The sequence below is a fragment of the Oxyura jamaicensis genome, chromosome 1 (assembly GCF_011077185.1).
Source record: "Oxyura jamaicensis isolate SHBP4307 breed ruddy duck chromosome 1, BPBGC_Ojam_1.0, whole genome shotgun sequence".
Classification (NCBI taxonomy): Eukaryota; Metazoa; Chordata; class Aves; order Anseriformes; family Anatidae; genus Oxyura; species Oxyura jamaicensis.
In genome coordinates, this window is record NC_048893.1 from 96589676 (window position 1) to 96606015 (window position 16340).

General features: G+C 36.3%; 1 protein-coding gene across 5 annotated transcripts in view; it reads right to left on the minus strand.

Moving 5' to 3' along the window:
• CADM2 (cell adhesion molecule 2) overlaps window positions 1-16340 on the minus strand; it is a 674480-nt gene that overhangs the window by 28532 nt on the left and 629608 nt on the right. The window contains exon 10 of one of the 5 annotated variants that reach the window (XM_035315334.1): window positions 14979-15004. The exons of the other annotated variants lie outside the window; for them this stretch is intronic. Within the exon in view, the coding sequence (XP_035171225.1) occupies window positions 14994-15004 (11 nt within the window). The 3' untranslated portion in view covers window positions 14979-14993. Of the gene's footprint in view, window positions 1-14978; window positions 15005-16340 lie in introns of those variants that run through there. 5 annotated transcript variants of the gene reach the window in all.

Below are 16340 nucleotides of genomic sequence, written 5' to 3' on the forward strand. Positions count from 1 at the left end.
AAGAAATTTTAAAGAATCAGAACAGCTTGGAAGGAGTGGGAAAGAGAGAAAAGAATCTGCACACAAAGCTCTTTCCTTCCATTTTCCCCATTTCATTCACTTTGTTCTTAGACAATGTTGAAACATCGAAATGCATCCACACTCTCTGATTTGTGGTACTTCCTGCAGAACGGAATGCTCTAAATTCAGTGGAAAGGGTTATTGTGCTATTGGATGAAACTACCAGCACCAAGAAAAAGCATTGGATACATTTGTTCTCTGCAGGTAGTTGGCATGGGGAAAGGAAAGGCAGAATTTCAGAGGTTCTTTAGAAGAATAATGAATAAAAATTAGCATGATCTTTCCCTAGTTAGTGCTGTTATTCGTAGTAGCAGGAGTAAGAGTACCACTTCTATGTTTCATACTTATTTCTCTCCATCATTGAGGGGAGTTAGAAATAGTGTTATAATCTGATCGTGTGCTTGCTTTATCCAAATTCTCTCTCTTTATACCTCATTTAAAATAAATTTAAATAGTGCTAGGAAATAAGATACATCTTTCTCTGGACTGCCCATTTTCATTCTTATGGCATTAAAAAACAGAAGCATACCAACAGAGAAATACCTGCTTGTACATCCCTGTGCATGTTTGTTTTTTCACATATATATTGCTAAAGGAAAGACTGAGCTTTAGGAAATGTTCCTGTTTCTTTGGTGTGCTAAATACTGGGTCCCTTCCCCACACTGCAAGTGCTGCTCCTCTGAGAAGGGAACCAGTGCTGAGCTTTTCCCTGCTCATCAGTAATAACAAAGGAAACAGTCACGGTGTAATGGAGTTCTGCTTCATATTTGGTGTGTTTTCCCAATTATTGAAGGTTATTAAAAATGGGACTCAGAGACAGGAAATGACATCTTCCTGGGAGGACTAAGGGTGGGAATAGCTACAACAGCAAAATTCAGTCCCTATTAAGTCAGCAGGAAATTTCAACTAGCAAAACCAGATTTCAAGCCAGAATACTAGCCAATGCTCTATTCACTTTTGTGTGATTAGCAAAAGAAAAAGATGGTAAACAATACATACTTTAGGATCTTATTTCTTTTTGTTTGTTTGTTTGTTTCCCCCCTTTTTTTTCCCCAGTTAGTTGGTTGCTTTGTTGCTGCTGAATTCCTTTTGTTTTCGAAGAAACTCATTTTCTGTCCATTGAAGCAAAACTGAAGAAAAGAAGTGAGAAAATGATGGGGCAGCTAGGCAGGTAAAATCCTTGTAAATCCTACCCTGAACTGCTTAATATTCTGAATCCCTACTTCAGGGAGATGAAAACCCTGTTAGCATACTCTGAGTTGCATTGATGTCTGAGCAGGAAGACTTTACTGTAGATTTGGAAGTTTGACTTTAAAAAATAGAGAGAGAAAGAAAGAGAGAGAGAGAGAAATTAAGATTCCTCTGTTATGCTGTGTCTTTCTACAACACAAGGCTCACTGATAAACAAAAATATAAACAGACAGAAATTAGAAGCATTAGAAGTGGTCACAAGCTGCTGAAGGTCTCCATTAATTAGTATTCAAACTACTAGTGAACCATCTAGCTCATTTTGATTCATTATAAAGCATTACTGGAGAAACAGAAAAATAACATAATTCCTAATGATTAAGACAGCCATTATGTATATTTGTATAGGCATCAAATTCTTTTCAAGTTTCTGGGACCAAGCCAGGATTCCAATTTCTGCCTGAAGCATGCAAGAGACTCTGCTGAGATTAAACTTTAACATCCCTATTGCAAACAAAAATATGCTTTCAGAGCATATCGTTCATTCAATTGGCTGAATATACATACGGAGTAGAGTCTTCTCTGCACTACCTAGTGGAACAGAAGTGTTGTTATATGTTCACTTTATACTTAACGTGCTTAAAGTGTCTCACATATTATTCCAGTTGTAGCACTGTATTAATCTGCAGTATCAGTCTATTTTTTTTTTTGTTTGTTTCTTTCTCTTTTAGCAAAAGAAGACATAATTAGGGCATAGATAACGGACAGGCCAGGAATCAGCTCAATACCTTTTCTAGCTACCCACCCCAGCTCTTCAGAACAAACCAACCCTGAATATTCCCCCACCTATTCAACATATTCTGCACAATATTTCATAGATGGAGTTAATAGGTTACACTCACAGGGCTTGAGCACTATAAGCTACTGTTATTTGACAACCTTCAGTGATGTGTAGAAGCAAGGAGCCTGCTCAGGATTTGTAGAAAAAGGTCATTCTGATGAAAATGTCTACACAGATCATTAACTTCTACCTGATGATGCCGCTCTAGTTGTTTCCAGTGATTCTTCACTCACTCATAAACAGGAAAGTATTGACTAAGGAGAGTAAAATCCAGCTGCTTTAAAATTTTCAGAGCTAAAAGCAACCATTTGTGATTCACAACTGCACATGAATTAACTGTACTTTCTCCTGCCCAGGTATCAGAGGGAGTAGGGTGAACTAAGCAGGATATGTATCTTCTTAGCAACTAGATTTTAATGTCCCTCATTTCAGTAAAAGCAAAAATAAAAAAATAGTATGCATCTAACAAGAACTGCAACAGCTTAATTGCTGCTCTGTAGTAGATGGTACAGCTTGGTACCTAGAAAGGAATGTGCCTCTCCTTGCTCTCTGTGGAAACTACCAGAATACAGCTTGACCTGGGTACCAATTTCAACTACTCAAGTCTTTATAGGCAAAAAGCTATAAGAGCTTTGTGGATGCACCTCAGGTCTTTACATCATCACCTTTCCTGCATGATTTCTGCAACTTCCAGTGAGCAGCAGCTCTGTAATATAATAGTTTTGTTACCTGGTCTTCATAGGAGTGTTTCTGAATATTAAATCAGCCTGAATTTTATGTACATCACCAGAATAAAAAAGGCCAATGAAAAGTCTCTAACTACACAGCTCCTTTTCCCAAACAAACCAAACCAAAACCAAACCAAACAAACAAAACAAACAAACAAACCTACAAACCTACATAATTCATTTGTTTTTATCCATTTTATAGCATCCCATTTTTATGGATTGATCTGTGGATTTTTTAACTTCTGAATATAGAAACGAGGATTTTGGGTGGGAAAGACAATATACATGAATAAATTACAACGTACTTCATATTGATATATACATATACATATATCCTCATTTGTACTACACTTCAATTGCAACCTCCTTTATATGTTTTATTTCCATATTTCTACCATGGTACAATACAGGGCCTTCAGGCGTCCATTACAATTTGGTAAATTGTGAAACGTTTACTGTTATTACAACCTTCAGTCCCCCCCCCAACATATTTCTTTAACCATACATACAACTGGAGACATATAGATCTCAGACTGAGAATTGTTATTTTTTCCCTTAGAGCAGTAAGAGTCAAATCTGATGAGCATGCTCTGTTTTGTGTTCTGTGTAATTTTTTCTTACCAAAGCAAATTATATAGCAGGATGCATAATTTTTTTTTTTTTTTTTTCCATCTGTAATTTATATTTTCATTATTAGGAAGGAGGAAAAGTCTTAACTTGTTTTTTATTATTTTATAATTCCATTGAAACTGTAGAACTTGGCAGTAAAGAGTCTGAATTTGTAATTCATTTTGTTAAGATGTGTTACGTCACTACCATTCACTGCAATATTAGTGGAATTGAGCTACACTCTCAAGCATCTCTGTCTCTTTCATGATTAGACTTTTCCTGGGCTTACTTACAAATAAAATCTTAGATTTGTGGGAAAAAACATTCAACTCCTGTAACACTAAAACACTTTATTCAAAAACATCCTTCAGGGAAGCACGTAGTACTTTACTGTTATATGAGTACATGCATAATAAGTTGCCCATTTAGTTTTATTTTTTCAGGGTTGAGGCCTACTTAAAACACACTATGACATCTTTAAAAATCATTTTCATTGGCAAAGAGTTCCAGTATTTGCTGTTTTTCAGAAGGCTTCAGAGTCAACCCTGTCCTAGTCTTTAAATTCTACACAGGTAGATAAAAGTAGCTATGTAACAGTAATCTTAACATTATAGTCTACTTAATCAATCTGGATTTATTAATTTATAGCCAAACAGACTTCAATTGAAACTATAAATGCTTTTCCTTTTCTCAGACTGTGAGAGCAATGTTCTTGTTTGTTTGTTTGTTTGTTTGTTTGTAATTCTCAAAAAACAATGTTCTGAAATCACAGAAATATTTTCCAGGTACAACCAGATGCACAGAGGGCAGGAAAACAAAAAAGTTCTTGTGTTGCTTCAAGAGTTTCTCCAGAAGACTTTGCTACTCCTTGCTAAATATCATTTGGCCATAAAAAAAGGAAAAGAAGCCTCTTCTAAGACTACCACAAATCAATAAAATTTTTGGAATGGTCAATTTATGAGAAAAAGGAATACCATTCTTGAAATTTTTGATGACTTGTGTAATTATCACTGACATACTCTGATTTCATAAGAATTGTATCAAGTGATTTTTCCTATGTTTGCTGTCATAAATAAACTCTGATATGGATAGTAATATATTCACTTGTTTTTTAAATCACTAAGGTTTTACTAGCAAAATGTACTAGTAGAAGACTTATCTTAAATAAACTGGAGTAAGGTAGAGGGATATTAGAGTTGTGATTTAGTCATCTTGCAATTTTTAATATTTTTATCTGTGGTTTTAAAATGATTATATTCCAATTTACTTTTCTTCACACTCCAACAAAATTAGCCTTGGAGTCATAGAATATCTTAGTGAATAGCCTAATAGACCCATTATAGCCTATATAGACCCATTTTGATTTAACAGATATTTTAAAAAATAATTAAAGCTATGATTTGTGATCAGCATCCTTTTGTTAATTTAAATGATGATCAATATGAGGTTTGCAATTATTTTCCTGTGCAGAAAAATCTTAGGTCTTAGAACACTAAGTCGAGTACTGTGTGCAGTTCTGGGCACCACAGTATAAAAAGGACATGAAACTGTTGGAGAGTGTCCAGAGGAGGGCTACGAAGATGGTGAAAGGCCTGGAGGGGAAGACGTACGAGGAACGGCTGAGGTCACTGGGCCTGTTCAGCCTGGAGAAGAGGAGGCTGAGGGGAGACCTCATCGCAGTCTACAACTTCCTCGTAAGGGGTTGTCAAGAGGCAGGAGACCTTTTCTCCATTAACACTAGTGACAGGACCCGCGGGAACGGGGTTAAGCTGAGGCAGGGGAAATCTAGGCTGGACGTCAGGAGGGGGTTCTTCACAGAGAGGGTGGTTGCACACTGGAACAGGCTCCCCAGGGAAGTGGTCACTGCACCGAGCCTGTCTGAATTTAAGAAGAGATTGGACTGTGAACTTAGGCACATGGTCTGAACTTTTGGGTAGACCTGTGCGGTGTCGAGAGTTGGACTTGATGATCCTTAAGGGCCCCTTCCAACTCAGGATATTCTATTCTATTCTATTCTATTCTATTCTATTCTATTCTATTCTAAACCATCCCTGGAGGTCTTTAAAAGATGTTTAGATGTAGAGCTTAGGGATATGGTTTAGTGGAAGATTTGTTAGCGTTAGGTTGGAGGTTGGACTCGGTGATCTTAGAGGTCTCTTCCAACCTAGACTATTCTGTGATTCTGTGATTCTGTGATTCTGTAACATAGGAACATAGGCTGTAGTAGATCAGAAGGCAACACCATCTAGTCCAATTTCCTTCACATCCAGATGAAAAATACAATACATAAAGTTCCCCTTGTTCACCCACCCATTTTCTGACTCCAAGGTCTAGAAACTTTCTGCATTGGTGACTGTATTCACACCATTCACTTTTTTCATGTCGTTTCTAATTTATGAACCTCTACCATCTCCCCTTCCAGGTATCTCGTTTCCAAGCTGAAGACTGCTAGTCTATTTAATCTCTCTTAAGGCAGAGACCATTTTAAAACACCAGTCACCCTTCTCCCTTTCTCTTTCTTATTCCTATCAGATCTTTTTGACGCTGGATAACCAGAACTTTATGCAGTATTTCAGATGCAGAGGTGCAGCATTAAGCATGTAAAGCACACCGTAAGGCGTGCTATGTAAGGTGCACCACAGATTGATGGTGGTAATGATTGCTGTTTGTCTTTCTCCTCCTCTCCTCCCATGTCCCCATTCTACTTGCCTCACTGTCTGGTCACCGAATCCTGATGTATTTTCAAAGAACTGGCTACAACACTTCCAACATTTCCTTATGGAGTATTGCACCTCCCCTGCACAACCCCACCCAGCTCTTTCTTCCTCCTCCTCTCTCTGCTTAGTATTCCAGGTGTCTTTTCTCTCCCAGGCAAAGTGCAGGAAAGCATGCAAGAAAGCCCACAACACGATCAAACCCACCCTACTTACATCCATGGCACAGGAGGGCCTCATGGCTTGTGTTTAGGTACTGAAATGATTAGGACTTCAGAAAACAAATGTGCGTCTTTTGTGTTATTCACACTCTTAAAATTTCTCAAGGCATTTTGCAAGTGGCCTGCAAATATTGGGTACTGGGTAGGAGGGCTAGGGGGGGATTATCCTTTCTGTATGTGAAGGGAAAATATGGATAATGTCTGAGAGATGCCTCTAAATACTTCTGCACTGAAAATGATGAAACTTTTGGTTTGTAGTAGTGATTTCAAAGGCTATACAAATTGACAGCTAATCGTGTATTTTTTTCATGTACTCTTGCTACATAAATGATCTGTGAAATAGCAATGTGGACTGTTCAGTATATGTGTACATGTTTTTAATTTACTTTATTTTAAATTTCTGACATAAAAATAGAGCTATACTACTGCTGCCTAGTGTCAGTAATATTTAGCATTATCTACTATGGTACTACAGATGTTCAGATATGCATTCTGAAAACAAGCACAAATTTGAAGTCCCATTACTTTTTCTTACTTTCAAGTAGGTTTTGTGGACACTTCAGACAGAAATTGGGTCTTATCTTAAAATTCACAACTTATCAAAGCTGTGAAGTGTTACATAAAATAAGCAAAAAGAGTAAATGCTTGATAAGTGCATAACAATATAAATGCTGTAAACTTATAATGAGAAATATTTATCTACAATAACACAGATTTAGTGTCAAGAAAAACAAACAAACAAACCAAAAATCTCATTTATATTCCACTTGTCTCGGAATGCAAAGAATAAGTAAAAAATAAAATCAAGCGAATGGAATATCTGGGCATGATTATGTTGCAGCGCCTGCTCTGCAACGGTCCAAATAAACTTTCTTAAATTAAGCTAAAAGAAAGGAACCTACCCCTAATGTTAAACATGGTCCTGATCTCCCAAAGACTTCAAACATAGGTGTAGCTTTACTGATTTCTGTGGGATTGTTTATAACGTTCACCCAGTGTGTGTGTAAGCAGGATTGGGCTGGCACCTACAGCCTGGGTAAGAAGTGTGTCCAGAAGACACAAATGGCAGATCACAGGAAGACATCTATGCTAATAACACACTCTGCAATGATGTAGTCACAAGCTAATTCCATTAACATGAAATTGAAATATATGTTTAATGCCACGTGAAATTGATGAAAACTTAAGATTTCAGTATAGGCCTGAAAAAAAGGTACCATCAATAAAGTTTAGACCGATTAACACACTGCTACATCTGTGGACCCCATTCTTTCCAGTGCTTTTCCCTACTAAGTATGTAAGTAATGCTTCCAATGCAGCACAGCTCTGCTGCTGATATAGCCTTTTGTTTCTGATTGCTGAAAGACTAGCTGCGGAATACAGACAGAATTAGCTCACATTCCTAAAATGCTAGTGGGTCAGCATGTACTCTATGGCACTTACTGACACAGTTAATACTGCAAATTTGACTAACTGCACTTTTTCAACATTCGTCTTTTGAACACAGTATAAATGATCACCTTCCAACCCTTACAAAGAGAATAGCTTGTCTGGAAGCATTAAATAGCCATATATTGAAAAAATCCAGCAACAGATGGGGAAACCTATGATGGTAACACTTTTAAATGTTTGTGGGTTGTTGTTGTTTTTTAATATTATATTATTTACTGACTTGAATCCTTTCATTATATTTTATTTGGAGCTAAAAATGACCTAGATTTTCACGTGATATTAAATGTAAAATGTCTATCTTTTCAGGAATCTATTTGAATTGGAGGTTTGTGAGTTCTAGTTGAACAGCAGCTATTTAAATATTGACAACAATCTACTGTGGCCACTATGATATAAATATTAAGGATGAGTTAATGCCAATTCTAAGATTCTGAACAAATAGAACAATTTAAATACAGGAGTATCTAAAATACTTCCCCGAGCAAATTACATCCTTTTAAAATCGGGTAATCAATAATAAAATCAACATTAATAAGGAATGTGTGATATAAACAGAAAGCATGATAAAGGAATATATAGCTGAACTGGACACCTGCAAATAATCCATATGGAACCTGGAAAGGTTATTATGCACTTAATTTTCATGAATATGAAGACACTCATTTCCTCTTAATTCTCCAGCTTTGTTTGTCCTATTGCCTTCCTCAACCATCTGTTTGGACACAGATAGACATGTTCAGTTTTAGACACCAGTAATTTTAAACACTCATCAAAAGTTTAGTCTGGGTTCTCCAATGAAGTCTGTAAAAGCATGAAGGATTAGCAGCACCATTCTGCAGCCATCAAATCAAAACAGAGAGAAGGGTTTAAGATATGTGCAATGCTACAAAACCATAATCATATATCCCCAAGGGAACTAATGCAGTATTTTATATGGTGTCTGTTTAAAGCTAGCTCTTGAGTATATGTTTCATTTTCATTTACATTGAGATGAAAAATATGATTTAGGTTTGTACTTGAATAGAGTACTATGTTTAAATGCTGCCATGTATCCACCATAAATTCAGAGAATTCTTCACAAAATGGTTTACTATGTTAGGATTTTGAAAGTTTTTCAGACAGACTGGCAACTGGGACACAAAAATAAAAAGGGTTAGTAGACTATAACATACAACAACTCAGACACATTTTCAACAGTAAATAAATAAATAATTCTGAAATTATTTGAGCAACATTAACATCCAAAGCTTTAGAGTCTGCTCATCATGTTCTCATTCTTTAGAACAGATGGCTTAACAGTTCAGCTTTTTTTTTTATTTTTTATTTTTTTACACAAGACAAATGAGAAAATGCCTTTTACTCTGACCCATGTGTTGTCCATATTATGAACATCATTTATTCTATTAGTATACACAAGTGCTGAGCATTTTCTATAAAAAAGGAAGAAAAACTTTCCTGCCCTTGAACTTTCATGATGTTCTAACTTTTTCTGTAACACTACAAATTATACCAAGAGCAAGATGCTTTACACAGCATAGAACTAACCGATTTTACTATAGTGCTGCAAGTAACCACACCCTGCTAAGAATTTCCTTTGTGTATTAATTGTTTCCCTGACAGTCTATTTGATTGAGAAGGACTTAGAATTATGTAAAAACCCTACAGTTCACTCACATTCCATGATAAACATAGAGAAGCAAATTCTACATGGAAAATCCAGACTAAAATCTCTGAGTGCCATAGGAGCAATTTGTAGCTAATGTTGCTGCAGAAATTGACTTGGTAGGAATTAGTGAACACCACTCAAATGCACCAGGAAGCAAAAAAGTGTACATTTCAATTACACAAAAGCAATTAGCACACTTTCCCATAGTCATACTATAGTACAAGGACTTAACAACAAAAAAATCCCATAGGGACTGGCAATACACTCACAAATTACTTGGCACAAGGTCATGCAGCAGAGGAGAGCCAACCTGACTGAAATAAAAGACTAATTTACTCTTAGCATTACTAAATCTGGAAATACTAGAAACTGATGACTCAGAGATGAACTGGAAGAACAGGACTCTGGAATTAAGCAACCCTTGGAAGCTCAAATAACCCAGAGCCCCTATTGTTTTGTAAAAGGTGCAGCTGATCTAAAAAAAACACAGAAGATAATCTGACACAATACAATAGCACCCCAGTACTGACACTAACAAAATTGCACTGTGGTGGATAAACATGAACAGGATTGGTAGCAGGAATTGTGTCAAAGGGTCTGAAAGTGTGTTCAAGAATGCAATCCAGATCAGGAACAGAGTTCCTGCAGTGGAGACAATAATTGAGGCAAATTCAAACCTAAACATTAGAAAGGTATCTCTTTCTAAAAAAAAGTTATAGATTAACCCTATCTATTAATCCTATCTGATCACTTTCTCTAACAAATTAATATAGTCATAAAAGCTGGCTACTGTCAAGTACGTCCAGGGACATAGCCCAAAGTCAGTGCTAAGACTGATAGGGCACTTTGAATTCATCAAAATCAAAGTTGTCTCTTCTCTGAATGCAGTTCATGACCTGATGTGTGTATTTTAGAAACTTGTTAACCATGAGAAAAGATGTATACAAAATAAATAGAATGGCTTCCTTAAATTGTCAGTCTTGGGAATTTTTTTTTTTTTTTTTTTTTTTTAGCATAACATATTCCCATAAAGATTTATATTCTGGCCTTTGTTACCCTGGATCCTTGTCTCTTACCCTTTATGCTGGAAAAGGAAATTGTACATTAACGTAAATTGCTACTCCTGATACTTTTTTTCCCTTGACTGATGGTTTTCTATTACAGGCTTACAAGAATTCAGGCTGGAAAGAAACCCAAGCATCTTGATTGAAAGGATTTGATACATTCTTTTCAAATTCATACTATCTAAATCACAGCAGGATGACTTGTAATCAAAGTTTTTCAAAAAGAACATAAATTTGGGGAAAAGGAAAAGGCCATTCAGCCCTTTGCAAGTCATCTTGGTTAACACAGTTCCTCCAGAATAGTATCTCCCTTCTTCTTTAATGACCTCAGTGCCTCCAATTCCAAACTTGGCTCAGTAGGCTATTGAAAAATTGTATTTCTTTGAGTGAAAAGTACTTCCTTGTGTTGGTTCTGAATTTCATTTTTTCAGTCACTTCCATTTGTGCTTTCCCGTTCAGTCTTTTATACTCAGCCAAACAGTGAGTCAAGTGTTATTGAATAAGGTTTTCCACCCTGTATTTCTCAGAGTAGATGAGTTTGTAATTCTCTCTCTCTCAATTTTTATGATGAAAAAAAAAAAAATAAATAAAAAATGAACTGAGCTGTGATTAGGTGCAGCCATTTACAATACTGTATACTTCAAACCAGACTTCCCTTCTGCTTCTTTCCTATAGGATGTTTTTTCATCTAGTCTTTTAAAACATTGGTAGACATTTTTTTGTTGTTGTTGCCTTTTTCATTTAAGCTTAATTGACTCTGCTTTTCTGCACCCAATCTGATAGACACACTGCAGTAACACACTAGCCTCCAAAGATTTTTGTCTTAAAGTAATAGAACTATATCAATATTCTCTATGTATTTCTAATCTCTCTCTCTCAACTGTAACAAGGAAATACATTTTAACCCTACTGTCTGAAGCACAGTTCAGCTAAAATACATGAACCATTACCAGCTACAGCAGCGTTACAGCAAGAGTTGCCCTTCAGTGTTTTCACACAGTGGCCTCCTGGAGACACGCAACACACACCCTTAGCATCCTGTCCTGCAAACGCTTCTTTGGTGTGCTGCAACTCAGCCACTTCAGTGCTGTATACACTTGTATACCTCATACAAACAATCCAACCTCACTGACTGCCACCATACTCAGTTTTCCCTATGGTGCAGTCTCCAAAGGCAACACAGAACAGACAACTAAAATCACTAATGCCACAAAAAGGGGATGGTTAGATATTTGATTTTGATGTTCTAAACATTGTTAAAATATTACCTTTAAGAATACCCTCTTTTGTATACACTATCTGAATAACCTCACTTTGTGTAGGCTTTTATGCTGATGGTTTAAAAATCAGGTAAAACATCAAATTTATTATGGATTCATAAATCCATTTTAGATTTAAAAATAACAACAACAACAAAACTGAGGTGCACAGTCTGACATAATTTTATAGGAAAAAAAGTTAATAGGTCAGATTAAATCATCTCCGAAGTCATTCTGTGTAGATTTTACTTTTATTTTATTGTTCTGGGGAATGCTGTAGCTTCCAGTTTCGCCAAGGTCATCTTTCATCCAACAAACTTAATATAATTAGTATCAATTCTGTATTTTGTGAGGCTCACACTGGAAGTTATTAACTGTGTTTCAAGTGGAGTGTCAGAGAAAGCAAGGGCAGAGAGAGTAATCTTTTCAGCTTCAAAGGCACAGTTGATGACTTTAGTTCACTGGTTAGTGAGAACGACGTGCATTTTTTATTAAAGGTATTAGCAATAAATTTGAAACTAGAAGCATTTTTTCTCTGTTTTTCCTCCCTTTCCTCATTTTTAGACCTTGTCTGCACAGTTTCAGTCTTTTTTTTACATTGCATATGACACTGGAACATTTTCTTTAGTTGCCCTTCATGTTAACTGCAATGATGCCTAGTTGTATAATTTAGCTTTTAATAGTTAAGCATTTCATTCGTATCCTCACAGCACAGACCATACCAAAATCTGCCTTACACAGTAACTTCAGAACAACGGACCTCATGTTTTGCTGGTACTGTCTTTATGTACCCTGTAAATCTCTCCATAAGAAAAAAAAAAAAAAAAAAAAAAAAAAAAAAAAGGTACATCTAAAACTGTTAGCCATGTGCTTTGCTATAAATAGAGAAACAATTAAATACATTCAACAGAAACTATTTGACTAATCTTTCTCCCCAGTAAAAGGAATGTACTATACTTCCCTTAAAATTCATCACTGAAGATACACTTAAAAGCATAGATGCCTTTACAACAAACCAAATCAAACAGATGTTTTAATAAGCTCCTAACAATCACAAAGACTTACAGACAAATTTTGAATCCTATTTGCAGGATCTTCTCTACAATAAACATTCACTTCTGAGAGGAGAAAATGTATGGAATGAGAAGCTATTTTATTGAAGAAAAGTTTAACAAAAACAATGTATGGCTGTTAACATCACGAAAATTTAACTGAGAAAGAAGTCCCAGTTTTATAACAATGAGGGTAGCTAACTGCTGAAGAAAAACACCAAGGAAAATTGTGGATTCTCCAGTTCTTCAGGTCTTAAACTAAGTCCAGAAATGTTCTGGTGGACATTTTACAAAATAAAGGTTTCTGGTCCTTATTAATAATACCAGTGGAATCTATAGAAGAACTTGACTGATCTAGTGGCTCCCTCTGGACTTAGCAGATCACAGATCTTAATCTATGAATAACACATGAAAGTGAACATAGTCCCAGTGAAAATTAATGAGCTCCTGTATATGTAGGTTATTACGTGCAAGAAAGGATACTATAGTCTGTTCTCTTGTAGAAAAAATTATTCATAAATCTGCTCCAAACCTCGAAACTACCTGTCACCTAGGCAAAATAAAATCATTTAACCAATTTGCAAGCCAAACTGCTTGTAGAACTGTAAATACTTTATGCCAAAAGTCACTTGAAATCAATGGAGTTCTGGTTCTTAGAGCAGTGGGTATGAGGTAAAAATATCTTTAAAAAATGTGAATTATTTTGGAAGTAACAAGATTACTGGTGTATGAGAAGTCACAAGCACTGACGGAGTATGAAGTTACCATGAATAATGTAAGTTTCCTGCCTCGTTTACATCTGACTACTGAAAATGCCTACACATTCATAAAATGTAGGAAATGTGACTGCGATCAACTCTCAGAGCTCAGATAGAAATAGTCAATACAGTGGTCTTCAACATTATGCTTTATACTGACACTGATGCCTTGAGCCGTTTCCACATAGTTTGTGTGCCTCCTTGCTACATAGGGAGGCTGGGCGGAAGCAGTGCCAAGCCCCTGCTGTTGGTGGCACCTGAGGTGAAGTCTCAGGATGAATTCTGAGCCAAGGATTCTCTTCACAGAGAGCAAGCATGCTTCCAACACAAGAGACTCTTAATTTGCAAATTCTCTAGCACTGATAGCTTACAATAGAGACTGTTAGACTGCATAATTCATATGCAGTAGGAAAAAAAACAGCGCGATCAGAGCTCAGGTTGGGAATGTTTGAATTTCTGTCGCATAGCTGAAGTCTCTTAGGAGCTCAGCTATATAATGGAATCTTTATCAGACCATCAACCAATTGTGATACTTATCTGTACACTGTTGCATTTTGGGTTAAGTGATAATCCATCAAGGCTGGAAATCGCTGTGTACTTTTTAAGTTGCATACTTCATTACTGCAAGCTGACAGCTGGATGGATTTGTTAGCACTAGAAATATTTGTTCCAGACACAAACAGCAGGTTCCTAATATAGAATATTGTGATATTTCTTTTCCCTCATGTCTTCACAGTGCCTGTTTGTAATTTATATTTCATGTTTATAATGTTCATTTACATGGCAAAGTATTAACAGTATGAAATCTATCTTTATTTGTGCTGGAATGCAACGGGTTCATTTCATGAATAATATGACCAAAGAACAAGGCAACAACTTTCATCCTTTATCATGATAACTGTTAAGCAAAGAAAACACAATTTTCTAAATTCCAGATATTTTTGCTTTAGCTTGGGTAAGATATAAAAATGGAAAAACACAACAGAACAAATATGTTTCATGGCAATCAAGGTAATTAGTATGATGTGGATCATGTTGCCAGAATTTTCATTTGTGTCTAGACTGCTTTAGTGCAGTGCATGTTGACCAAAAGATTACTCTTCAGTTGATATTACAACTGTAAAGCTTCTTCTAACATTATTTGAGAACAGGGAACTCCACAGAGAAACACTTGTTTTTGCTTGTTGTCTATTCACAATATAGACCTCAGGATATTTCAATTTTTTAATGTGTAGTGATAATGGACGTTCACATTTAGTTTCATACTGCATGAAAAGGTCCTTTATTTCATAACTACGAACTAAGGCTACTCACTACCCAATTGTCCTGTCTTCTGTGAGCCATAAGAAGATATCTTCTGTGGATGCAATATCCAAAATTCCTAACATTTTTCTAAAAAGAAAAAATATTTTCATGTCATTTTTGTACAGCCACTGGCTTGAAGTTAATGCGCTCATTCTAAAATCACCACACATATGAGCATGTACTGTTTTGTCATTATTCTAATTCTCAGTGGATATACTTATAAATCTATAGGAATCTAACCAGCAAAGTAAGATTTAATTTAAAAAAAAAGAAAAAAAAATGGTTGATATGGGGAGATACCTTGTACCATGAGGCTAACGCGTAACAGGAACACCTGAGGACTCCTGATTTTCATTTTATCGTATATATCAAATCTGTGTACATGATCGACTGCACTAACATTCTAAAATGCCACCTTTATGGTCTTAGAAGAAGGCTTTTACTGGCTGCATATCTATCAAACCTAAAAGACAAAGAGTACTTTAAGTTATATCAGGTGCTACAATCGCCTATGCGATCCTAATTTTGTAAGCCTTTAGAATTCACAGTATTAATTGTAACACTAGGCTTGGCTAGTGGGATGAAATACTAATTAAATGTTGTTTAGGCAAGGGATTAATTAATCTGTGTCCCCTAAAATTGTCACTGTGGACTACCAGCCTGTTGAAAATATAATTTAGAAGCTTTAAAAATTGCAAGTCCTGTTCAATTCATGAGGACCCAGAGAAGGCACAGACACATGAGAACGGCACAGGTACATGTTAGATACGTTAGATGATTTTCTTGATAAAAAGCTGGCAGAATAGAATTAAACATCAACCTTATAGAGATATTTTTCTTGTACCTATTTTAATCTATTGCTTTTCTGTCTTTCCAGAAACTCTAGAAACTAATAAGAGTCATGCAATTTAAACATCAAGTGAAACCAAGTGAGCTGCATATACTGAAGGAGTTGGGAGAAACATTTGGGGATCTCTGAAGAAACAGACAACTAGCACGAATTCACCTTCCTTGCTCATGTTGGGCAAAAGTATCTTGGATTTCTCAGCATATAGGACAGTTCTTGTGTGTCCATCAAGTGCCACAGAAAAGAGGAGCACAGGACTGCCAAATCATTTTTTTCTCCCTCTTGGTTCTAATTTCCTCATACTTCCATAAACATAAGGTTTGAATCTCACTACAAAAGGCATATTTTGATATAATATGTTCAAGTATTTGATCCTTGGATTCGGTTTATGTGCCAAGGTTTTGGCAGCAGCGGCGATGCAGGGGTGGCCTCTGTGAGCAGAACCCAGCAGCTGCCCCGTGTCAGACCAGAGCCAGCTCCAGCTGGCTCCAAAAGGGATCCACTGCTGGCCAGGGCTGTGAGTGACACTGGGTGGGCCTCTGGGAGAGTGGATTTAAGGAAGTTTTTAAAAACAAA